At 44.0% G+C, this 26,312-nt stretch overlaps 1 protein-coding gene across 2 annotated transcripts in view; it reads left to right on the top strand.

Annotated features, from left to right (window-relative positions):
* Positions 1-14,477: 14,477 nt before the first annotated feature.
* Positions 14,478-26,312, top strand: part of KLHDC4 (kelch domain containing 4) — a 45,021-nt gene continuing 33,186 nt past the window's right edge. For both annotated transcript variants that reach the window (XM_032793754.2, XM_032793755.2), the window contains exons 1-5: positions 14,478-14,670; positions 16,742-16,833; positions 17,889-17,967; positions 21,424-21,522; positions 25,922-26,058. In XM_032793754.2, coding sequence (XP_032649645.1) covers positions 14,572-14,670; positions 16,742-16,833; positions 17,889-17,967; positions 21,424-21,522; positions 25,922-26,058 — 506 coding nt within the window. In that variant the 5' untranslated portion in view covers positions 14,478-14,571. The remainder of the gene's footprint in view (positions 14,671-16,741; positions 16,834-17,888; positions 17,968-21,423; positions 21,523-25,921; positions 26,059-26,312) is intronic.

Genomic DNA, 26,312 nt, shown 5'->3' with positions numbered 1-26,312 from the left:
GCGAAGCAACATTTGTCAGGGAGGCATCAGCAGATTGCACCTGCTTCCAGCAGAGTTCTTTGCAAAGCAAATTGCTGCCTTAGGCAAGATGTCAGCCTCTCCTTGAATCTACTGAGCACTTCAGAGCTACCATTTTTTTTGGTTTGTTTGCACCAATAAGAAGCCATAATACAACTAATGTGAGTGAACAGCTCTGTGTAGAAGAAATAACCTTCAAGGCAGATCACTATGCTGGTAATTATATATCAGCCTGGTATGCCTCTACCCTGTTATAATGCCACCCGATATAGCATGAATTCGGATATAACGTGGTAAAGCAGAGCCCCGGTGGATCAAAGCAAGTTCGATATAATGCAGTTTCACCTATAATGTGGTAAGATTTTTTGGCTCCCGAGGACAGCGTTATATCGGGGTAGAAGTGTATTTCAAGAAGGGAAGCAGATAAGTGTCTTTTGATTTCGGTGAAGTCAGATGCAGCCTGGGAAGAGCTGAACGGGAAAGAGGCTTCCTCAGCACTTCTGCCCTTTGTTTATGTTTCAGAAATGTGAAACCTATTCTGCCCTGGCAAGTGGCAGCTGAGTCAAGATCAGCTCTTTACAACCATATCTCGGCATCAGCTCAAGTTATAGTCACAGTAATCCACAGTGGTTGCTCTCCGTCTCAGTTCTATTCCTGGAGATGGTGGAGGGAGCAAGTGTAGGAGAAGGAGGTTTTGAGCTGACCCACTAGTTCTGGATAGAGATGCTTGTACTGTGATGCAAAGAAATGGGGTTCAACTCCTGAGTGAAGGCTCCTCTTTCCTAGACAAGCAGGGCCTGCAGGAACTGCAGAGTCAGAGCATTCAGCTCCAGGAGAAAGCACCTCACCTTTCTCAATAGTGAATCTCTCTGGCTGGTTAAGATGAAGCATTGATGGACTTTGCTCCAGCTCACGTCGATCAAAAGGGAGGTCGCTGCACTGTGAGGCCTCCCGGATGTGGGCTTTTCAGCATTCTTATTTCCAAAGGATCTCAAAGTGCTTTAGAAATTATTGTATTCAGACTGTACAAAGCACAAGGAAGACGCCACTTAGCACTGGAAGCATGGGGGCTCCTTCTCAGAGGGCATGAGTCTGAGGCAGTAGTGAACAGCAGTCACTTTGGAGAAAGCAGTGTTTTTGTTGTGAGAGCCAGTGTGTGTGTGACTGTGTGTTGGGGGACCGTGACAGAGTGTGTGTGTGGGAGTGTGAGACTATGTGTGTGTGTGTGACAACCTGTATTAGGGGACAAAGCCTCATAAAGAGCAATGTATGTGGGTGTGAGAGCCAGTGTGTGTGTGTGTGTGTGTGTGTGTGTGTGAGAAGTGATTAGAGACCAAGCAGCGCAGGCAGGCAGGGTCCAGGGAGGGACTCCATTCCAGGCAGTGGTGGGGCAGGTCGCCAGTGACTGGCTGAACAGCTCTGGGCTCCCCGGGGCTGGAGCGGCAGAGCCAGAGGCTGGAGCCCTCAGCCGGTTGGCTGAGGCATGGGGGAGAGAGGGGATGGGGTTGGGAAAGGGATGAAGCCCGCTGGCCTAGCGTGAGGGAGGGGCCGGAGACTAAAAGGTTCCAGCTGCAGCCAGTGAGGGGAATGGTGCCCCAAATTTCAGGTGCTCTATGCAGCCGCTTATGCTGCTTATGCCTAAGGGCGGCCCAGGTTGGGATGGTCTTGGGGCAGGAAAGTATGTATTGGCATTGTAACAGTTCTTTGTGTTGGTGTGCTCAGGATAGAGTTATTCGGTAAAATCGAGGCAGTAGGTGATGAACTTGTCCTCAGAGGCCTTAACAGCTGATAAGTACCTGAGTATCAGAGAACGTATCTGAGTACCAGAATGGGAGCCAGGAACTCCTGAGTATTAATTAGAGCTCTGACTCTGAGTCCTTCTGTGCCCATGGGAAAATCATAGATCTTATGTGCCTCAGTTTCCCAATCTGTAAATCAGGAGTAAAGATGTTTGCATACAGCGTCTCCAAAGGATAGATCTTGTTTGCAAAATGCCAGATATGTTTATAGCACTCCCAAGGTGAAAAGTACTTGAGAATGATTGTCATACAGTTCAAGTGGTCATGGTACAGCTACCATCCTCAGTTGATATGAAAGCTAGCCACACTGCAATGTCATAATTTATCTCCTGGGAAATTGAGAAGCTGTGTTGAATCTGAATGGCCATTATGGAAAGCTGAATCATACATCCTGATCCCCGGTACACACTGTGACACAACAAATGGCAGGTAGCTGAGCAAATATTTATTTCTGAATGGAATGTGATTCTCAACTCTTTCATTAACAAAATGGACAGTTCGTGTGGTGTGCGTGATTGAATCGCCTGCGGTTGCCTTAATAATGAAGCAAGCAATGCTTATTTCAGCCCCACTGACAGTTGTTGTAATTAGCCAGAGGCAGAATAGAAGGAGCCATGACATTATCCCCAAGATCTGCCCATGTACTTACTGTGTTGCTGTCTTTCCAATAAGGTGAATGAGATCACAGGTTGGAAACATGAGCTAACAGGCATTTCTGAAAGGGGCAACATGTTCTTTGGCGTCGGAAATCTGTAGATGGGCATTAGTTCAGTACTGCTGTTGCAGCTTGTGTTTTTAAAACAATACCCTTCCATACTAAAGATTAATTAGTGGCTGATACACAGGTATGGCGCATCATTTCTGTACAAATGCCCCGAGACAAAGAAAAAAACTGTGTTCTAAAAATGTGATGCTATCATTTTAGAGATGAGTCAAAGTAACGGGTAGTCCAAGTTAGGGCATAATCCAAAGCATGGACTGCTGCACCAGAGAGGATCGGAGAAAAAAGGATCCAGCTGGGGCCACCTCTCCTTCCAGCACCTTCCTTGACTCTGAACTGTCCCGGGGGGTGGGGGGGGACCCATCACAGGTGGTGTCTCCCCTCCCCCTGCACCATGTGAGCTTGGGAGAAAGTAGCAGAGGAGGCAGCCAGAGACCCCAGCTAGTAGGAACAGAAACAGCCACAGCAGGGACTTTGGGTCCTTTGGAGAATTTTCTGCGGTGTTGTTGACTAGACTTTCTCTGCTCTGTGCTGGGCTAATTGGCTGCTTGCTTCTACCCTCCTTCACAATCTCTTCACCGCACCCCAACCTCACTCCTGACCCTCTTCCCTGCCCCCCTACCTCCTTCCCTTCAATGTCCCTTCCCTTTAGCTTATCCCTTCTTTCCCAAACCCACCAAAACAGAAAAGAATCATGGAACTACACCTCTACCCCGATATAACACTGTCCTCGGGAGCCAAAAAATCTTACCACGTTATAGGTAAAATCACTTTATATTGAACTTGCTTTGCTCCACCGGAATGCGCAGCCCTACCCCCCTGGAGCACTGCTTTACCGCTTTATATCCGAATTTGTGTTATATCGAGGTAGAGGTGTACCATGACTTTGCTACCATCATCTTGTTCACTCTGCTTGGATGTGGTGCCCCTTCCCCCATCCTGTGTCTGTCCTGTCTAGTGAGATTAGATGCACCTCAGGGCAGGGACTGTCATTTTATTCTGTGTTTGTACAGCTCCTGGCACAATGGGGTCCCGGTCCATGACTGGAGCTCCTAGGCTCTACCATAACACAAATAATAATAATAATTAACTAAGCGGTATAGTGTTGTGGTAAATTAGCAAGTGTGAGTATGTATGATACTGTTTTACTGGATGGAATGAGAACTTTTCCGCTATGTGTCATAGACCCTATATTCTTAACAATAAATGGCGAATATCCTTTAGCTAGAACTGGAGATGCCATCTATGCAAAAGGAACCAATTACTAATGATCATCACCAAGAGTCAGAAAATGATGGGCTCAGATTCATTATTAACCAGTGCCATTCACCATTAAACATGCATCTTTTATGCAAGCTGGTCTATAGCATGTTTCTTACCATTAACCAATATGAGCCAATTCAACCTTCACATCTGTGCAGTAAGAGAGAAATGAATATAGGCAAATCCTGTAAGATGAATTCCTTTCCCCATTCAAATATTCTAATATGCCAGAGAAACACAAATTCCTTTTCATCAAGAAGTGCATGGTACGCACAAGTCCACTTATTGAGGTTTATAAGAGTAATTAAGTAATTCATGTTTCTTTTGCAAAGACACAGGAAATCTTGCAGGGCTAATCGTTTCACTGGGGATAAAATTTTATGGTCTGCAGCATGATAAGAGCATATATAGGGGGTTATTATATTATTTGTACGGCCTAAGAGAACCAGATTGAACTTGTGTGTGACAACAGACTAAATCCCTCAGTAATTTCTTGCACAGACCAGTAAACCTTGCTCGAACCATGCTGACTGAAGCAAAGAAGGCATTAACCAGCTGATCTTACTCTGATATCTGTCATATTGTTACCCACAGAAAACATGGGAGTAATTCAGCCCCCTCTATGGGGGCCAGTAATTATTACTATTTTTATTGTGAGAGCAGGCAAAATGAGCTCAGCTGTATACAAACAAATGTGAAGAGACACTGTCTTAACCTGCTTACAGCACAAAGGTGGGCAAGTTGATTTTGTGCCTGGGCTAGTAAATGTTCATGATGGTTTTGCAAGGCTAAGGTATCTGTCAATTATTTAAATACCCAACAAATTAGGCCTCGGCAGCTCAGGAGACTGGTAATAGGATTACGGTCCCTTTTTTAGGTCACCAGTTCAGATTTGTCCCACATGGGTAGTGACCAAAATCTGCTTCCAGCTGGTGGTTGTTTGGTAGCTATCTGAAATGAGTTCATTTTCCAGTGTGCAAGTAGGTAAATTCCAAAACCACCTTCACAGCTGGTACTGACAGATGCCCTCATTGACAGTCTCCTCAGAGGACGGTAATGCGCTTTCATGTGGGGGGTAGCTTGCCCATGCGGTACCTCTTCTGTGGATGAGAAAGCACTGATTATTTACAATTCCAACAGTGAATCCCAAATAAGCATTCTGGCTAGGTGTGTTGTGCAGCTGCTAATCAAGTTGTGAATGAGAAGGCTGTTCATAACAGAGGTAAATGGTTTGGCTTGGAGCAGAGCTGAGTGGGAAACTAACATTTTTGCAAAAACAAATTTTGGTTTTGCATTGAAAACTGAGCATTTCAGTATTCTGCCCAGCACTAGGACAGAGGGGAGAGGATCTTTGCAGATGCGATTGAGTTTGAGAGCAAGGTCGGTAAGATACCAGTTTCAGAATGCCCTCTTCCTGTATGGACTATCAAAATATTCAGAACTAGTGAAATGTGTGTATCAAATGGAGAATAGGCCCCCAAAACTGCATTTATAACTCTGTTCTTTGTGTCCAAGAGAAACCACCACCTTCTTGATTTTAGTGAAATCCCCAAATGCAGAATGTGAAAACCCACTCTGCACTACTCTTGCCGCTGGAGACTGGTAACCTTGCCAGATGAGCATGGACTCTTCATGTGGTTAATTGAATAATTGGCTTCCCTGGTTAATTGAACAAGGAGTAAACACAAGATTAATATTTTTGTCCTGGCTGGAACCATCTCCTTTGGGTTCTACATGGATTTAGGGCGAGGAGGTCCTGACTGTGAGTGAAGAAGTCTCGAGATCCTGAAAGACTTAAAATGGATTTTTTAACCTACATGATCTCTTCTTCATAGATTCATAGACTTAAGATCAGAAGGGACCATTATGGTCATCTAATCTGACCTCCTGCACAACGCAGGACACAGAATCTCACCCACCCACTCCTGTAACAACCCCCTAACCTATGTCTGAGTTACTGAAGTCCTAAAGGTGCAGAGAATCCTCCAGGAAGTGACCCATGCCCCACGCTGTAGAGGAAGGCAAAAAACCTCCAGGGCCTCTGCCAGTCTGCCCTGGAGGAAAATTCCTTCCCAACCCTGAGCATGTGGGCAAGACTCACCAGCCAGACACCCAGGAAAGAATTCTCTGTAGCAACTCAGATCCCACCCCATCTAACATCCCTTCACTTTGGTTCATAATCCTGCTCCTGATCATGTAACACTGCAGAAAAAGAATAAAAGCCCCAACTTTGCAACATGATGCAATGCTTCAGCATTTGTTGCACCATGTGTGGAGGGTGTTCCTAAGAGGATGTGGATGCGGTTTGTGGCTCTTCCTTGCTAAAGTGCTGACACCTGGTGGACTATGAAGGCCATGGCAGCTTGTCGGGTCTCACCACATTCCAATCTTGATTGCATCAGCCTAAGAACCTGACTAATACAGACTGCAGAACTGGAATTAATTTGCAGACTAGATACCATGAATAAAGACTGAGAGTCGTTGGGTCATTACAAAACCTAAATTTAATTTCCCCAGTACTAATTTCTCCCTACTGTTACCCACTCCTTCTTGTCAACTGTCTGTAATGGGCCACTCTCTTACCACTTCAAGAGTTATTTTCCCTCCCTTGGTGTCCTGCTGTTAATTGATTTGCCTCGTTAGACTGACCTCACACTTGGTAAAGCATCCCCATCCTTTCACGTATTTATACCTGCTCCTGTATTTTTTACTTCATACATCTGATGAAGTGGGTTCTAGCCCACAAAAGCTTATGCCCAAATAAATTTGTGAGTCTCTAAGGTGCCACAAAGACTTCTCGGTTCTTTTGCTGATACAGACTAACACGGCTACCACTGAATTCTGGTGGTGTTTCATTAGGTACCTCTGGCTGCCGTGTCCTTCTGAGCAATAAATCCTTTTCTTTCACTTGGTCATTTTTCAGACGGCTTTCCCTTCAGTCAGCCTTGAAACTGGGGTTTATTTTCTAACTAGTGCACCTACATTTTTTAGTTTTATTTTTAAATGACAAAGTGGATTAAAAGACAGTGTATAAACTGGAAATGGGCCCAAGCCCCTGAGTTTTTAATCTGGACCTGATCTTCTACAAAGTCCAGATTCAGGATTTTTGTTCAGTGGACCGTAGAGATGTGAATTGATGTGAAGCGAAGCTCCAGCTCTGAAAGAATATCAGGGGTGTTTTGTTGCAGGATTATCCCTAATAAAAACATTCAGCTTACTAAACCTTCCTGGGTCCCCACTGCGAGCTGTTATGTTCTAGCAACTCCTGTGTTTCTCAAACTGTTCTGCAGAGACACACGATGTAAATGTTACCTAATGGGTAGGACAGTGCCTTTGCAATTTCAGGAAACTAGGGGTTGTTTCATGTTTCCCAAAAGAGACATTTGCAAGCCACCCCCACGCTGTCAATTGCTGGGTTTTAATAAATTATTGGAACAAGGAAGCCAGTCGCAAACACTCATGTTAATTAAGAAAGACAGGCTCATGCGATCTGATTGTAATATTGCCAATATTACAACACATTGCCCAGAGGAGTGTGCTTTGAATGCTTCCTGCTTTTTAAACTTTCCAAGAAGTGAGTTTTCCCCCCAACTCACCCATCTGATGATAATCCATAGAATGACTTTGCCAAAAGGTATGTATAGGGAGGGAGTGAAAGGCAGAATGAGATTAAATCAAGACTAACAAAAGAGGAAAGCAGGCAACTGCTTGCTTGCTTCATTTATCTAAGGCCCTGTCCACACTGTGGTAAAACAGTGCAAGTAAAGCCCATGTGTAAGGCTAGTTCTTGCTAGAGGGCTTCTATCAGGGTCTTACTAATCTTTGGGACAGATATATTTTATCTTATAGCATGCCAAGGGAAGTCACATGGTTTGAATCATACTTGGCACAGGGCCAAAGGCAAGAGTCAGAAAGAAGATGCCATTTTGCCACTAAGTACTGTGGTACAGTATGAAGTCCTGGAGAGATCCGCTGTGTTTCATAGCAGAGCAACTGAGGAAGAGATAGCGAAACACATTTGTTAAGGGCTCAGTCCAAGCATATATTGGACAGAACCGTTGGGAAGTTTTGCTAGTTCCAGACTGATACACTGGATACATTACTGTACAACTATATTCAGCAATATATCCCACAAAACTGGTAACTCCTTGCTCTAATGCCTAGTTTGTGTTAATTAAAGACTTCCTGGGATGCAGCATACAAGTGTATACAGTGGGTCAAATTCATATGTGGTGCATTGATAATAATAGAGTTGCATCAAGCATTAATTTGGCCCAGTGGGTACTGCACTAACTAGAGACAGGTCTGAGCCAAAATCCCAGGCTCACACTTTGGGAACACTTGGGTCCAGGTGTGAATTTCATGTGTAGCCCTGTGATATATAACGGACCGGTACCAAGCCTCTGCAGTTGAATGTCCACATCCAAATGTTGTATGTTCGGCCCATCTCTTATGCCATCCCTTACAAAAGACCATCACTGAACTCAGGCATTTATGTTAGGGCAAACAGGCATGAAGTTGCCATTGACAAGGACACAGCTGGACCCACAACCCCAAGATTCAAATATGTGAAGCTCCACATATTTGGTATTTACAAGAGGCAGGACAACCTGCTTCAGTTGGAAGCAAGAATTTTATACTAGCATTTTGCAGCCCTAAATTGAGTCAGTTGGGTTGATGCAATAGGACAATGATATATGTCCCCACTGCTCTTCAGAGAAATGAAGGGGGAAGACTTTAGATGATTCTACAGGATGAGGCACCACTAATGTTAACGGCTTCCACTAGCAACGAGATCGAGACATTCCCAGCTTCTAAAGACCTGTGGGGAATTTGCCACTCCAGGCCCCTGCAAATGGCTCTTTTATGGGCTGTTGTTGTTTCATATGCCAAGGCAAGAAAACTGGAAATATTCCTAGTGGTATGCGCCATCATATTAGCAACTTGCAGTGTTATTGTAGCCGTGTGGGTCCCAGGATATTAGGCAGACAAGATGAACGAGACAATATCTTTTATTAGATCAATTTCTCTTGGTGAGAAAGAAAAGTTTTTAAATTTACCCAGAACTCTTCTTCTGGTGTTTTGCAGTCTTTGTGGCAGTTCTTGTATTGCAAACTTTTAAAGTGAACACCACCCTAGTTTTGGCTACTCAGTAATGAAGCCTGCAGTTGTTGACTTCTGGAATATTAATAACTACCGTGGTCATTATGTAGCACACTTGCGTTAAAACCATGCTTCTTCTGAAAGGCTCTCTTTCTCTACAGGCGAGCTCACTTTAAGCTAGTAATGCCTGCCTTTGAAGTGGAATTGCTGGATTCAGGTGCCTATCACCTTGGAGCCAAGTTCAAATATCGGTGCAATCTGCAGAGATGAAAAGTCATTCCCACCTGACAACTGTGTTTAATTGATCATCTGAAATAAGCTGGTGGCCTCCCCCACTTTTTAGAGGAGGCGTCTGCTTCATGAAAACTGCTCTGTCAAGGTCCCTTTATTGTTGAAAGGTCAAGGATTAAAAGAGCCATGGAAACCCAGGCTGCCTTAGACAAACATAAAACCATGTAATTCTATCTGCAGTCCCCCTTACAAACAATTACCGGGCCTTTTGCTGCCCTGCGTGACCAGTTGTTCCACCTTCTCTGCTAGAGATGGTGCCGATCGAAAACGAAACTCCCTGCTCAACCTTAAGTTAGAGGTGGTCTTTTCAGATTGGAGTGGAGAGATATTACAGCGGTCATGTGGGGGCCGCACAGGGAATGTGTATTGGTGTTGCCCATGCAGAACCTGTTGTGTGGATAAAGAAAACAGTTGAGACTCTAGGACCTTCCACATGCACTAAATTAATTTTAAAATTAACAAAATATGGCCATTTTGAGGCAGATTAGACTTTTCAGAATTATAGAAATTAGAGGCTCAATTTTCAAATTTTGGTGCCAAAAGACACTTAAATCTCTTTTTTAGGCACCTAAACACTGAGTTTGGTGCCTACACTGAAACATCTAAATTTGAAAACTGGGTTCACTGGACCTTTACAGTTGGAAAAGCCTCTCTGAGTTAACTTATCTGTCTCCCATTTTGTAGACTGGTGTGGAATTCAGATGGGATTTTATTTCATTATATCTACCGCCTGTCTCCAAGTGTCTTGGACCATCAGTCATCCTAAACTGCTCCATCCTCAGCTTCGACCTCCTAAAATGTCTGCAACATCGCTGGAAACCATAAATAATATGTATGTTAAAGCCACTCTGTTTGAATCCTTTTCTTGCATTTCAGTCTTTCCTCTGAAGTCTAATTCGATTGCAAAGCACCTAAAAAGCAATGAAATTAGCTTGAAATTGTTGCTTTAAAACTACTAAACTTTATTTCAAAGTACAGAAATTATGAGGCAAATGAAATGGCGGCTGTAATGTTGGTGTGAGGTGTTATAAGCCATCAACTGTATAAATCAGTTTGAATGAAACAAACTGCTGTCATTGAATTAGGAACAGGCCAGATAGTTGAATTGAGTCATCTCATCCTGGTTAGCTGGTGCTGGGTGTCCCCTTCTGGATTGTGGGCATATAGGGACAAATCTTGTAGCCTTCATGTAAGCAAATCTCCCCTGGAAAATTTGTCTAGGTTCGGAATTTTTAGAAAGTGCCTAAGGAGCACAAGTTCCATTAACTTGGCCTCATAACTCAGACACTTCTGAAAAACCTACCCTACGAACCTGAACCTGAAAAGCGTGGTCATGAAGAGCTCAGGGTGCTTGGCAACCTGTTGGATCAAGCACTAATTAAGGCCTGCTGGGTTCAGATGGGGTAAGTGAGGCATGGACTGGGAAAATTACACGAGTCTGAAGCAGAGTCAGAAATAGAGCTCTTGACACCTGATTCCCTGTCTCCTGACTTAACCCCAAGACTGTCTTACCTCCCTGAGGGATAGGGAACCTGATACATTAGAGCATCTAAGATGTTATATGACATTACTGCCATTTCACAATGCAAATATAATAATTAGATCTGAGCCCTTATTGGAACCCTGTCGCCAACTCTAAGCTGCCAGAACAATGAGGATTTTCTCCAGCCACATCAGAATATTTTGGTATTAATCTGCAGAGACTTTGTATTGCTCTGCAGCTGCGTTTGCTGGTTCTCTAGCTCTGCAAGGACATTGTTCTACATTGATACCAAAAGAAATGACCTTATCCAGGTTTCTAAAAAAAATCTAAGCTTCCCCCATTCATCAGTTCCACATTCACCCCTATTTATTGGCTCTGTCATCATCCCCATCTTTCCCTAAAATAAACCCTAGGAAACCCTGATTAGAATGTATTTCTCTTCAATCCACCCATTCAGGCCTTGGAATATGGGGCTAGTTTTGTTGCTCTCATTACACCTCCCTGTTGTCAGTCATAAATGACTTATGGTCCTTCTGCTTCCTTTGTGACATCAATTTCTTCCTTGCTACCGGCTCTAGGAAGCCTTAATAAGGGAAAATAAGCCAAGTGTTAGTGCACAAAGATGACTTGTGGGGGAAAAAGCTATTGGGTCCTCTCTGATCATCAGTGCAGTTATGAAAAAACATTACAGGCATGAAGGCTCCATGTGGGTTATTCTTTGCTTTGCTGATGCAGCAGCATTTACCATCCCATTGAATGAACATGTTCCAGACAGTAAAAAATAACAAAGTGAAAGGGCAAGATCTTGCTACAGGCCAGTCTGGGCCAGGCTGCCAGATATGATAGTACAGAGCGTCTCACAGCATAAAAGGAAATTTGCAAACACTGGCAAACTGAAGCCTCTGTAATGTTCCCTGTCAGCAGACTGTCAAACAAACAAAGGTAATGGGGTGAGCATTTATGCAAGGGAACATCTGTGAGTGCATGTCCGTGTCTGGCAGTGCACATCTGGCTGCCATTTGTGTGTGAATGTTTCAGTGTACGCTTGGCGTGTATGTGTGTGTGTGTGGAGGTGGGGAGTGTAACTGCTCAAGTATGTGTTTGGGGTGCATGAGAGTTGGCCTGTTTGCGCAAAAAACTTAACTCATCCCAAGACAGTTCCAGAGAGCCAGGGCTCTTAGCACACGAACACTGGAATTCCTGTATCAGAACAGTTTGTCTCCTATCTCCAGATGTGGCCTTTAACAGACTCTTTCAAAGAAGGCCAGTTCTATACTGCCATCATGATTATTGCACCTGGAGTTTTGTGCAATGTAATATAACATGGTGATGAGGGATTTCGCCTTGATCCAGCTTATGCTAGGGTTGCCAACTTTCTAATGCACTAAACTGAACATCCTAGCCCCACCCTTTCCTGAGGCCCCTCCCCTCCCCAGAGGCCCTGCCCCCATTCACTACATTTCCCCCTCCCTCCGTGGCTCGCTCTCTCCCACCCTCACTCACTTTCAGGGAGTTGGAATGTGGGAGGGGGTGAGGGCTCCAGCTGGGGGTGCAGGCTCCTCGGTGGGGCTGGGGATGAAGGGTTTGGGGTGCAGGAGAGGGCTCCAGGCTTGGGCTTTGCCATTTATTTTGTTCTAATAATAAGCCTCGTCCCCAAGGAGAGGGGCTTTGTTGATCAAGAAAAAGCCTGAAGTTAAGTTTTTGAATGGCCTAAGAGGGGAAATCGAGGCTGGTTGCCTGTAGAGCAACCTCTGGCCACAAGGGGGTTCTGGGGAGGCAGCTGCCTGTCTTACAAACCTCAAACATTTAAATACCTCAAGTCTTTCTTCCCTTCAAAATCTCCCTAAAATGTATTAGGTGAAAGCCTGACTGCAGTGAATTGAGGGGCAAAGCTCCCATTGACTTCAGTAGGGCCCAGATTTCACCCATGGGTTTCTTTCTGAGAGAAAAAAAAGTCACTGTGTTTGAGCTATTGAATGGAGCTATAACCCTTTACGCCAGCTAAGGATTTGCCTCATTCACTCCATCTAAACTCTCTTAAGTTCTCTGTTCACTTTTCTGGTATAAACTTATTGATGACTCATTCTAGTCTTAATTATAACCCTGGCATTTTCAAGACTGCCAGCCAAGCATTTGTTTAGCAGGATGTGTATTGTCTGCAGCGCTAAAGAATTTTTATGGTTTTCTTCTCACTCTGTTTTTTTTTATTATCTTGAAAAAGCTGAGATTCAGATTTTAGGCAGATATTCAAAAAATCTGAGTGATCCTGCAGTTTCTAGGGTCTGGGCTTAAGTACTTAGCTTATTAGCTGTGTCAGCATTTAGATAAAGCAGTGATAGGTACTATGGAAAAACACTGGCACACAGATAGATTAGGCATTGGTGGAAGGCAGCCTGGCCTCACATTCTTGGAGAGTTTTTTTAAAAATTTATTTTCAGTGATAATATAATAATGCTACTTTTTTTCCGGAAGTGAAAAAAATTACACAAGCATATTTTACAGTGGAACCTAAAATGAAAAGAAAATCACGCCTCCTTGGATTTAAACTCAAACTGATTTTCACAGTGTTCAAAACTGGCTGAATTTAAGAAAATGTGCTCTCAGAGTCAAAATGATCACTTTTTCCAATTACAGCTTGATGAGATTCTAATGGGGGCTCCATATCAGTGTGAAACACGTAGTTAATAGCAATCCTAATAATTACTAGTTGGTCCGTATCACCAAAGTGACACTTACAGAGCACTGGAGTATCACCAACCCCAATTTTTCAAAAATCATGTCAGGTCCCCCAAATCATGAAACTGGCTTAGAAAAAATGAGTTTCTAGCCCTCCTGGTTGTAGAGAACAGCTCAAAACATGATCTGAGTGCCCCCTCTTAAGAAACAGGAAGGCAAATGAAAAGAACCCCAAATTTATTATTTTTGTCAAATCTCATAATTTTTAAGCAAGTCTAATAATTTGTTTAGGCCTGGCTCGTGATTGCTGGACAGCTGGGGTTGGCAAACCACACCTCCTAACATTTCAAGTGGCTAATGTGGGTCACAGCGCAGCTCAGGTTTGGTGCGTTCACTCCTCCATCTACAGAGGGGCAAACCTAAGTGGTGTTGCGACTCCATCATGTGCCAGGTCACTTGGTTTGGGGGCCCTCTCAACTGGGGTGCATAAGGCAAACTTTTGGGATCAGTGCTCTTGGAGCTCAAGGCTAGGGCTTCAATTACAGGGGAATTTTTTTTAGGGGGGGCCCTTATTACTTTTTGGGGTTACCTACCTTTTGTCTCACTACTGTTTAAATTAAAGTAAGCCACTTGACATTCAAGACCCCCTGACTTTTTTCTGATAATTTGGGCACTGGTCAAGGCAGGCTCACAGTGGGCTAGTGAGTGGGTGAACCGCTGGGTGCACTCGGGCGTGCTCAAAGTGACCCCCCTAAATATGGGGTGCTGTACTTTGCACAAGCCTCGGGCATGGCCTTGTCCCTCTCCCTTTGGGATAAGGGTGACCAGATAGCAAGTGTGAAAAATCGGGACACTGGGTGGAGGGTAATTGGTGTCTATACGAGACAAAACCCTGGCTATCAGGACTGTCCCTATAAAGCTGGGCCATCTGGTCACCCTATTGGGACAGGCAGCAAAGCTTGCTAGCACAGCTGCACCATGGCTTTGCTCAGCAAGCTGGTGTGAGAAGCCAGCCAGCCCAGCAGATGGCATTCACAGCAGCACGTGGCCAGCTCCTTCCTTTCCACCCCAGGCAGGAAATCACCCCGGAGTGCCTGGGAAGTGATTGTTCTCAGCTGGGTTGCTCCCCCATGTGAGCTCTGCAGGAGCAGGGTGCACGGGGCACACCGGCAGTGGGGCTCTGGTCAGTGCCCCCTGCAGTAACCCAGGCTGAAAACATGGGTAAGAAAAGCAAGAAGGAGAAGAAGGTGAAGGGGGCAGAGAAAACAGCTGCTAAGATGGAGAAAAAAGTCTCCAAGAGAGCTAAGAAGGAGGAGGTGAGTGGTGCTGGGGCAGGTCAGGCAGCAGGGGACTGATTCCCCCACCCAGCAGAGTGTGCATGCGGCTAACGCAGCAAACACACACTCACATTGTGCCATAGGTCGTGGTCTTGACTAACTAAAAGACTTTCCTCCCACATGCTGTTTTATTAGAGCTGCTTTTTTCTGAGGAGCTCACTTCTGCCAGTCTCATCGTGTGTGAGAGACTCTTAACCCTTTGGCTTTTAGATGCAATAGGTACGCATCCTCCCCAGGGATTTCTCTGAATAGCAAAGCAACACACAGAAGTGAAATTCAAAACGGAGCCCTTGCATCTATTCTCTTTCTGTCTGGGCTCTCTTCCCTATAACGTGAGCTTCACAAGCCATGAAAGTTTCTTTTGAAAGTTAAGCATGTGTTTAAGTGTCTCACTAGACAAACCCTCCCTTTTCAAACAATGCAGTTGGCTTTTTTGGAAGGGAGATCTGCTGGTATTGAGAGTTACAGATGGTTTTGCCCATGTGGGTCTGGCCAGACTGAAGATTGGCCAAGCTGAAGATTTGCCCACTTGTTACCTAGTATTTTATAACTTGTATAATTTCTCAATGGCAATCTCAAATCTCGACCCTCATCGGCTCAAAAAGTAGAATATTTATTCTGTAGTGGCAATGTTTCAGTTGTATGGGCAGTTGTCTTACTGGCCTGGCTGGTGACAAAAACAAGAAAGGGATTGTATGAAATCTGTTTTATTTATAGTTGAGCTAGATCAAGTGATTCTCAACTTTTATAATTTCATTTTTGTTTTATGGGGGGGATGTTAGAAGAAGGGCTGAATATCTGCTTCATATCTTTCATACTATGACAGTTTGAAAATGTGTACCTATTCTGTTGAGTATAATTGTTTAATTCAAAAAATGCTGTGCTAATAAACTAAAACGTATAGACTGGACTGGGCTAGAGGGCTCAGCACCTGGCAGAATTGATCCCTGCACAAAGGGTCGGGCAAATGGGGAACTGGTAGAAATAAATTAAGACTGGATATTTGGAAGAACATGCTGACAGATTTATTAGGCTGTGGACTGCTTTCTCAAGGAAGCTAGTGTAAACCCCATTGCTTTGAGATATTTAAACCTAATGGGCTGAAAGCTAGAAAATTTACTGTAGGGAACAATCTTTCATTTTCCCCATCTCCAATTCGTATGATTCTGTGAGCTTTAAAAATCCTAGAAACATTTCTATTGCTCTTTATAAAAAAGAAAAAAATCAATTGGACAAATTATATTTTAAAAAAAAATTAAATTTGACCTGAGACCATGTCCCTTTACTCCCAGCCACCCTGCTGCTGCAGAATAAGAAAGTTTAAACTAATTGATTCAAGTGTCTTACCCAGCAATCACAAGTAGAGCAAAAAAAAGAAAGTTGGGCTAAGAAAGAATGAACAGTCCTAGTACTGTTAGGGCACATGGATGGTTATAACTTTCCAACTCTTATCTAAAGAGGGAGTGGGGAAGAGATTTTCTTTGACTTTTTTGCATAATTTGGGAGGCTTTGGGGTTGTGTGTTCTGTTTTTTAATTTATAGAAACTGAAGGAGAATAAAAGATAACATATGAAGTTGTCTCTCCAGATGAAGTATAAATTTTTAAATAGAAAACACATTTATCTTTGTACTTGCACAGGAGTCAGGCCAAGAAAGAACAACAGTGGATTTTAACATCTGTCTGATTATATCTGCACATCAGTTACACAAATGCTGAAACAGCTGCCTTGTGCTAAGACTTGGGTTTCAACTACCAGTTGTGCTACAGAATTGCTCACCAGCAAAGGTGAAACACCTCTGTAGGGGTAGGAACTGTGCACTAACCATGGCATTGTGTTACAACCTGCTTACAAATTCAGAAATATACAATAGTGGAGACCAGCCCTTAGTGTAGGATGAAAAAATATATAACCTTGATACCTCATAGTTTAATGAGGTGAATCTAATAAAATTTAAGGAAAATCGAACTAGTGGCTAGTGTAGGTTTTCATGGTATGTGGATGACAATATATGCCAAGAAACTCATGCCCAACTGGCCATTTACTTTCAGGAGGATCTTGAAGCCCTGATAGCAGAATTCCGGACATTAGATGCTAAAAAGACCCAGATAATTGAGACAGCCTGTCCCCCACCCTCACCAAGGTAAGAGATCACCTGGAACCATGACTATTGTTATCCAGCAAGTGGTATCAATGAAACTTGTTTAAGTTGTATCCTGAGAGTGGAGGATGTAGTATCAGGCTAAAATGCTTTTTATGGAAGGATAAAAATGTATAGGGTATTTAGTCCTCGGAGCATTAAAGGGACCAGCCACGCTTCTCTGCTAACAGCTACTTTTTAATCTTCCCTTCAGCCTGCTAAAAAGAGCCAAAGTGGGGAATCTTATCAAAGCTGGTGGTTAGATCTGAGGGCTTTGAGTGGTATAACATAGATAAGTGAAGAGGAACCTTGTGACTTGGGCTGGAAAGCTGAGGGGATGCTACCAGTAAAATTATGAGAGTGCATTGTGAGATTCAAGATACAGTGGGCAAGTGGCCGGAGCACAGGACCGGTAACCTGACACTGCAAGGGTCTAGTCCTGTAGCTGCCACTGATTCAGTGTCTTGAATGACACTTGACCTTTCTGTATGTGTTTCCCCTCTGTAAGGAGGAGATAATGATACTCATCTACCTCACAAAGATGTTGGGAGGGTCTGTTATCAATGAGCTTCTCTGAGGTCTGATCCTGTGAAGTGCTAGATGCTGTCAACTCCTGTTACATACAGAGGGTGGGGGAACCTTAAGCGAACAGCGGTATCTATGGAAGGATGATGCAGATAACTTAAAATGAGACAGCCCAATTAGAGTCATAGCTGTGTGCCATGACGAAGCTAATCTTTGCTCCTTATCCATCAGCATTAAAATTAAAATCATGTCAAAGCCATGGTTAATGACAATGTAATGTGTGTTCCTAAAATAGGAGAGGATTTCAGATTAGCCTTTTTGGAAGTTTCCAAAAAGTTAATTTCTTCAGAAAGTTTTTGGTTTGGAAATAAAAAAAGATATCAGAAACTGATGGAGAGGCTCTTTGGCCTGGAGGGGAGAAGTGCTAGCGCTTGTTAAATTATGCATCCAGAACTGTAGTGAGTAGCCTCCGAACTGAGTTACAAATGGTTCTGTTATGTTCTCATGTCGGCCCATCTCTCTTTCTGACACAGGCTGAACGCCTCCTTGTCCGCTCATCTCGAGAGAGACGAATTGATCCTTTTTGGAGGTGAATATTTCAATGGCCAAAAAGTAAAGTATTCTTCCATTTATCTATCTTTCCCCTCTCTCCCCATTGCCTTGACTATCATTTGTATGGGTTTCATCTGGAGCAAAAATTCAAAGCGGAGGTCATAAAATATGCATTTTTCCCAGAATGAGAGCAAAATAGCCTTTAATTTCAGGCTAATACTGTCTCACACCTGAGCTGAGCTGGGTCAGCAGGATTAAGGAGCACTGGGGTCCATTAAGGGGTCAGAGTGATTGCATAAGCATCAATATTGCAGGGCATCATAATTTCTCTAGACTTGAGGGGCAAATATAGTCCATGTCATCTTTGGTTCCTGTTGTACTGTGTGTTTGCCTCATTTGCCCCACCATGAAAGTGAGATGCTTCTGTTAGCCCAGCAGGGCTAAGCACTGGTGGTCCCTCAACAGCTCCTGCCTGCAGATCTTGCACTGATTTACCGTATTCCTGAAGGCGGGAAGCTCCTTGTGCTTCTTGGAAGCTCAAGTCTTTTTATAGTCATCGGGCCTTGATTCTGCACTACACTAGCCTGCGCTGGCTGTTAACAAGTTCCACTTGCGTCAGTCATTTCCTCTTGTTTTCAATCTGTCCTAGCTGAGCACCACCTTTATAGTACTCATCGAAACGGCCATACTGGGTTAGACCAAAGGTCGCTCTACCCCAGTATCCTGTCTTCCAACAGTGGCCAGTGCCAGATACTTCAGAGGGAATTAACAGAACAGGACAACTAATGAGTAATCCATCCCCTGTCATCCACTCCCAGCTTCTGGTAATCAGAGGTCTAGGGACACCCAGAGCATGGTGCTCTGTCCCTGCCCATCCTAGCTAATAGCCACTGAGGACCTATCGTATAGGAGCTTTTCTTGTTCTTTTTTGAACCCTGTGATAGTTTGGGGCTTCACAGCATCCTCTGACAATGAGTTACACAGGTTGACTGTGCATTGTATGAAGAAATACTTCCTTATATTTGTTTTAAACCCACTGTCTATTAATTTCATTGGGTGACCCCTAGTTCTTATGTTATGTGAAGGAGTAAATAACACTTTCTTTTTTATTTTTCTCGACACCAGTCAAGATTTTAAAGACCTTTATCATATCACCTCTTAGTCTTCTCTTTTCCAAGCTGAAAAGTCCCAGTCTTTTTAATCTCTCCTCATGTGGAAGCCGTTCCATACCCCTAATCATTTTTGTTGCCCTTCTCCGTACCTTTTCCAATTCTAATATCTTTTTAGAGATGGGGCGTCCAGATCTCCACATAGTATTCAAGGTGCAGATGTACTAGGGATTTATATAAAGGTATTAGGATTTTTTTTGTCTTATTAGCTATCCTTTTCCTAATGGTTCCTAACTTTTGGTTGGTTTTTTTTTTTTTTTTTTTTTTTTGCTGCTGCTGCACATAGAACGGATGTTTTCAGAAAATTATTCACGACTCCAAGATCTCTTTCGTGAGCAGTAACAGCTAATTTAGATACCATCATTTTGTATGTATAGTTGGGGTTATGCTTTCCAATGTGCATTACCTTGCATTTATCAACACTGAATTTCTTCTCCCATTTTGTTGCCCTGTCACCCAGTTCTGTGAGATCCCTTTGTAACTCTTCGCAGTCTGCTTTGGACTTAACTATCTGGAGTAATTCTGTATTGTCTGCAAATTTTGCCACCTCACTGTTTACCCCTTTTTTTCAGATCCTTTTGTGAATATGCAGAACAGCACTGCTCCCAGTACAGACCTCTGGGGGACACCACTACTTACCTCTCTCCATTCTGAAAACTGACCATTTATTTCTCCCCTTTGTTTTCTATCTTTTAACTGGTTACAAATCCACGGGAGAACCTTCCCTCTTACCCCAGGACTGCTTACTTTGCATAAGAGCCTTTGGTGAGGCACCTTGTCAAAAGCTTGCTGGAAGTCCAAGTGGATATACCCACTAGATCACCGTTGACCCCTTATCATGGGCAGCCTTAGGCTGTGCAGCTGTGTTGGGCTCCATCTTTCAGGAGCTCAACATCTCAAACATGCACCCAATCCACCAGCCAAGGAACCATCCCTGATTTTTCCCACAGTAGTATCATTTTACCCAGTCACCAGCAGGTTGTGCTGCTGACTGACTTCCCTAAGTACTATCCTTGGCTTAGAAAGCTGATCCTCATCCGCACCTCCTGGGTTTTTGGCCCATGTGAGCTGTGTGTAGGTCAACAGTGACAACAGAGCCTCAGACAGCTGGTGGAGGCTCTTTGCAGTCTGAGGTGACTGCAGGCAGGGAGATGGTGGGTGGACCCTCTCACAAATGGGGTGGGAACAGGATGGTTCCATATGCGTATTGCTTTGCATAGGGCCCTGCAAGCCATAAACCCAATCCTGCCTATGGCAGTCTGATCCCCTAGCATGAGAGCAGAGTGATGCCATGGACCCAGCAGGCAGGCCTTGGCTTGTTCTTCCTTAATAGAAAAGGACTGTTGCATTTGTAGTAATAGCCCACTGTCCCAGTACCTGGACTTTAGCGTCCAAACTCTGGTCCTGTCCCAAACCTGGACTCTTGCGTCCAAAATTTGGGGGCTTACCTGAAACTCCCCCAAGCTCACTACCAGCTTGGATATTCTCGCTGCCACCAACTAGGACTATTGGGCGTCCTAGTATGCCCCCCGAGTCACCCCAACTTTCCCCTGGGGGACCCCCAAGACCCAGAGCCCTGGGTCTCTCTCTCTTCTCTCCCAGCTTCCCCCCCTTTCCTGGGTTAGCCGGTGCAATGCTATGCTCACCCCTTGAATACAACCGGAGAAGCAATCTAGCTTCCCCGAGGCTAGGTATTTACCTAGTCAGCTCACACAAGAAATTCCCCCTCCCTTTGTCCTATAGCCTTTCCCGTCCTGGGACAATAGGGAGGTGAGACACCGAGTTTGGGCTTTTCCCTCTCCCCTCTGCCTCACTAGAAAAGAAACTTTCACAAGGTTTAAAAAGAAAGAAATATAAAACAATAATCTTGCCAGTTAAGAAACTCAATCAGGCTCTTGTTTATCAAAATATGAAGAAAACAATCTGATTTAAAGATAGCCCAATTAACCCAGTCCAACAAATCCCATACATGTTAAATACACACAAAGCTCCTCATATAGCCGAATTGCTTTGGTGGTTCTTTGTACTCACGACTTTTGGTATAATATTTGAAATAGAGATGGAGTTTAGGAGGAAACCTTCGTTTCTCACAGCCGAGAAACAAAAAAACCGAGGATAAACAATTCCCGCCCCTGACTTTAAACAGTCCAGTTCTCTGATTGGTCCTCTGGTCAGGTGTTTGGTTACCCTTTCCAGGTAAAAGAAACTTAACCCTTACCTTACCTATCTACTTATGACAGCATTCCTTCAGTATCTGGTAGAGGCAGGTTGAGAATTTGACACACTTCTGTTAGGTAAAGTTAATGGCGAGCTCTGATGATATCCATTTTCCTTTTCCCTCCCACAGACGTTCCTGTATAATGAGCTGTACATTTACAACATCCGGAAGAACAGCTGGAGTAAAGTAGATATCCCAAATCCTCCTCCCAGGCGCTGTGCACATCAGGTAAAGAACTTGGCCTCCGAGGCAACGGAAGAGCACTTAGAATTACTCTGACATTGTATTTCAAGATGCTATAGTAATAGACAGCTGTGTTTCCAAGGGGTTACGACTTTTTAGTATCCCTAATCACAATGGGATGCCAACGTTGTGATCAAGCTGTGGCTTGTTGTGCTGAGAAATTAGAGGGTTCATCCTTCACTGTGACTTAAGTGAATCAAACTGTACCATAGACTCTTGATGGCTAAAAATTCTGTGCTTGAATAATAAGAGTACAGCAGTAGCAATATACTACTGACCACCTGATGGGCCTGGTGATGGTGATTGTCACCTCTCTGGGGCAGAGACCCACGTCTCTCTCCCTCCTGACCAGGGGGTTTTAAGGCTGTACAGCTGCCTGCCTGTCACTGTGATATTCCCAGCAAGTCAGACTGCTGAAAATGGCCTGTCCTTGCTTCCTCTCTGAGGGCTACGACGAGTGTATTGCTTGCAGTTTACAAGTGACCACACAGCTCCTTCTAATGCTACAGTAACAGCAAAGTCTTTCCAACCCTTCTGCAAGAGTTGTGGCCCCCTGGGGCAGAAAGTCCTGTGTGTTTGCTGGATCAGGAAGAAGAGCCCCAAATCAGTTTAAGCTCAGGATTTTTATCCAAAAATTCTTTCTTTGTCTCTTGGTCTCTGGAGAATCCAGTTGGAATGAGTACACATGAGGCTTCCCAGGATAGGATATCTCTCTGGGGGTTACAATCTGGGTGACTTTGCCTTCAGCACCACCCATGGTTTTGGTTCCTGGAAGAGTTGTGGCAGCCCTCCCCCGTGGAGTAGGACACAATTGAACATAAACCGTACAATTAATACAGTGGACCCCAGAGATACTTAAACTTAATTCAATAAAGTCTCCCAAGGATGTGGCAGGAAGCTGCCATATCTGTCACAAACAATTTCCCCATATTCCTCAGAGGCAACTGATGCCTATGCAGAGGAAATTATTCTGTAATTTCTGAGATACTGCAGACAGCAGGCTTCTGTTGTTCCTTCGAGGATGTGCAGCCCTTCACCTCTGGGTTACCAGATCAAGTTGGGTGAGAGAGCATTTCGGTCTTTCTCTCCTCTGGCGCATTTGCCAATACGGTTGCTTGTCAGTGCCAGTTGTGGAGGTGGTTTTTATTATGCAAACAGCTGTGCCCTGGGAACTAGGCTGAGCCCTCTCCCAACTCATTTTACACTGCTTGTGCTGCCTGAGTAACCTCTTCACAGACCCCCCCACTAATTTCAGTAGGGGGCTGCTGATGTGGTTCACAATGGAAAACTGGGGGCATAGGTGTGGGACGATTAGCATGGGTTGGTTTTTTTTATAGCGATTAGAAAAGTAATAGACTTTTTTTCTTCTAACCCAGCCTCCTCTGATGTTCTCTTCCCCCTGTTGGTAAAGACAGAATCACTCTGATACCGCATAAGGGGTGTTAGGGAAGGGGGCTTTTAAATGAATACTACTTGGTTGGTTTAAAGCCCCCAAAGTTGCTTAATAAAACCTTGCACTTCTGTAGCGTCCTTCAGTTGGATCTCAAAGTGCTTTTCAAGCTAAGTAAAAGGTCTGCAATATCACTGAAATGCATCCACTGCTATGGTGGGACAGTTTTTCACATGCGCAGAGCAGTTTAGGACAGGAAGTGAAAACAATATGGCATTCAGACAGAAGCAGTGTAACTCCTGTATGAAGTGCGGGCAGGACACCAGGGTAAATACCTGATTTATCAAAACAAACCAACCCAAACAAACAAGGGATCTCTGATTCCCACAAGAGGTCAGGACCTTGGCCGTGTGTCTCATCTGAAAGACAGCAGCACAGTACCACTGGCATCATGCTGGCGTGTTGGACCAGGTATTATTTGTAGTATAGAATCACCTAGGAGCTCCAGTCATGGACCAGAAGCCTTTGGTGCTAGGTGCTATGCAAACACAGAAGAAAAAGATAGCCCCTGTCCCCAAATGCTTAGAATCTGAGCATGAGAGAAGAGACAACAGATGGAGACACACCGACCTAGGGGAGAATACAAGGAAACCATGAGGCAAGATTGGTCAGCATGACAGGCTGTGGTCTCAGCAGGCCAGCAGCCTAAACTGTTGTCAAGTTTCTGTTCGGTTTCACAGCAGACTCAGCTACTGATTCTGAAGGAACAGCTCCACTTGCTGCATTGGCAACTCTGTTTCCTGCAGTGCCCGGGTTCCTTATTCAAGTCTTGACTTAGTCTAACTTTGCATAGCTTGTTAAATTCTTATTATTTAGTATTTCTATTACTGTAGTGCCCAAAGGCTCCAATCCTTTGTGCTGGTTGCGATACTAATATAGAGGTAGACTTGATCCTTGCCTCAAGAGTTTGTGATGAATTACACCACCAGGGCAAAGAGCTGCGAGGAAATAGGGTTCTAAAACACCGATTCATTCCCCGTTTTGCACTGTGATGAGTACCCTAGCATTTTCTGTAGGCAGAAGTATCAAAGATGGATGGGTGACCCTAGAAGGAAGATTCATATCAGTCGTTAGGTTTCTTAGAAGTTTTCTTTCACATTTAATGGTCCAATCTGCAAATGCTCATTCCTAAGTGCGCTAGTACTTACTAGCGTGAGTCATCCCAGTAACTGCAAGGGGACTGCTCATAGTAGTAAGTACTATGCCCACGAGTAAGCGCTTGCAGAATCGGGCCCTTTGTTTGCCCAGAATCTTTATACTAGACAGAAAGCTGTTTGTAGTGAATTATATTTACACAACTTTAAAATCCTCCCAAGAAAAATCTTCAAAATGTTGAGTGAAACGTATAGGTAAGGTATTGGAGTATTTAGGGTTGTATATTCCAGATGGTAAATGGGACAAGTATTAACTAATGAGTACATAAAATTGTTAATCAGACACAGGCAGGCAAAGCATTTACGTTTCCAAATGGGCTAGGATTGAATTAATGCATCGTTCATGTGCGTGGTATTAATCATAGTTACTAGTTGCTGCATTTTTGATAAGCCATAAGATAAGTCTGGGAAAGTAACTTCAAATAATTTAAATCGGCCTGGAATATGATGTCCTAGAACGAATGCATTAAATTGCCAGAAGTTATGGTTTTCTTTTGTTAAAAGGAGATACTTTTTGCTCATACGAGCACTTCTAATCCTGGCTGTTTGAAGTGACAGTGTCCAGCAGGTGGCACTCTAACAATTAAATCTTACTACCAGGCTGCCTACCAGGGAATTGCAACAGACAATTAACTGCTCATGTCATTGGTGTATTTTCTGTTTGATATTTAATTACTGTTACAGGGAGAAAATTCAGCAAAGTTAACTGACTAGTCTCTTGCCTTCACTGCAACTTTGTTTGTAAAGCATGTCCCTCGTTAGCTAGCAGTTAGAGTAAACAGAAGTGCGTCTGGGGATCATCTGTGCATATCTGCAGCCTGGTTTGTTAGCTTTAGCCTCTTGACACAGAATCTCCCCTGGGCATGACATCCTGCTGTTCCACCTTACAGTCAATATACTTTGCTACCAAGTATTTATGAAGCTGGGATCTTGGCTTTGTAATTGATTTGGAGCCATATCTTCAAAGGGGTGCACACAATGACACACCTGCCTTTGTACTTGCCCAACTTCTGTTTGCAAATACCAGATTCCCGTAGAAATCATGTGTTTGCACAAGCAGATTGCCAGTTAGATATCTACATTGCAACATACTTTCCTGCAAATCCATGATTTTCATATGCATTATTTTTCTGCAAATATAAATTAGGCTCTTACCCAAATCTTGGGAGACCCAGAACAAGGAATTGAGCCTGGGTCTCCCAAGTCATAGGCTGATTCTCAGGCCGCTGGACCATGTTTGCTGTCATGGTTGTTCCTCTCATGAGGTTGCCTGCTCTTTTGTGGCACATTATCTACGTGTGAGAAGGTAGGAATTCCCCCCTTTCTGTATGCCACTGTGTCTTCCCCAGATAGCCAGTGTGTTGTCTATGGGATGCATGGCTAGAGCTGAATGACTGGAGAGTTGCTGCCAGACCCCAGTCTGTGGCATGATAGTCTAGAGAGCTTCCCCTCTTGCTGGTGGGAGAGACTTTAAACACTTCTTTTGAAAGATAAATCCCAATGAATTTTCCCAGTGTGAGCCAGATTAATAGACCTGGCAGCATGATGCTGCAGCAAAGGGTGCACCAGAAATCCACAGTAGGCAATAAGCAATTTTGAATTTAATCTCCAGATATCTCATCTTTCCATCCCTTAAGAACTACCATAGCCAAGCAATGCCGCAACAGTGCTGCTATTTGTCTGTCATATTCCAGAAGCAGCTGCATGTTTGACTGACTAAATTCCCGAGCCCCTGACTTTTAAAGGCTATATGACATGTTCTTTCTCTCTCTCCCCGCAGGTTGCAGTGGTGCCCCAGGGTGGTGGACAGCTGTGGGTATTTGGTGGAGAATTTGCTTCTCCTGACGGAGAGCAGTTTTACCACTACAAGGATCTCTGGGTCCTGCATTTGGCCACCAAGACTTGGGAGCAAATCAAGTAAGTGAGATGTTCTGAAATTAACCCTGTTGACTTCAGTAGGAGCTGCATTTGCTCAGGCCTGGTTTGGTCCCTTGTGTGGCTGCACGATTTTCCAGCTGTCTTCAGATCTATCTTTGTGGGCTCTGATTATTTCTCATGGCGCATGTGCTAGAAAAGGTGGAGATGCTCTGTGACTCCCAGGGGGCCTGCATCCAGGAATCAACAGAAAATAAGAGACCTGCTCTCAATGGGAAAAACTGTAACCTTTGTAA

Source organism: Chelonoidis abingdonii, chromosome 19, assembly GCF_003597395.2.
Source record: "Chelonoidis abingdonii isolate Lonesome George chromosome 19, CheloAbing_2.0, whole genome shotgun sequence".
NCBI classification, from domain to species: domain Eukaryota; kingdom Metazoa; phylum Chordata; order Testudines; family Testudinidae; genus Chelonoidis; species Chelonoidis abingdonii.
The sequence above is the reverse complement of the archived record's forward strand: the minus strand, read 5'-3'. Positions and strand labels throughout refer to the sequence as shown.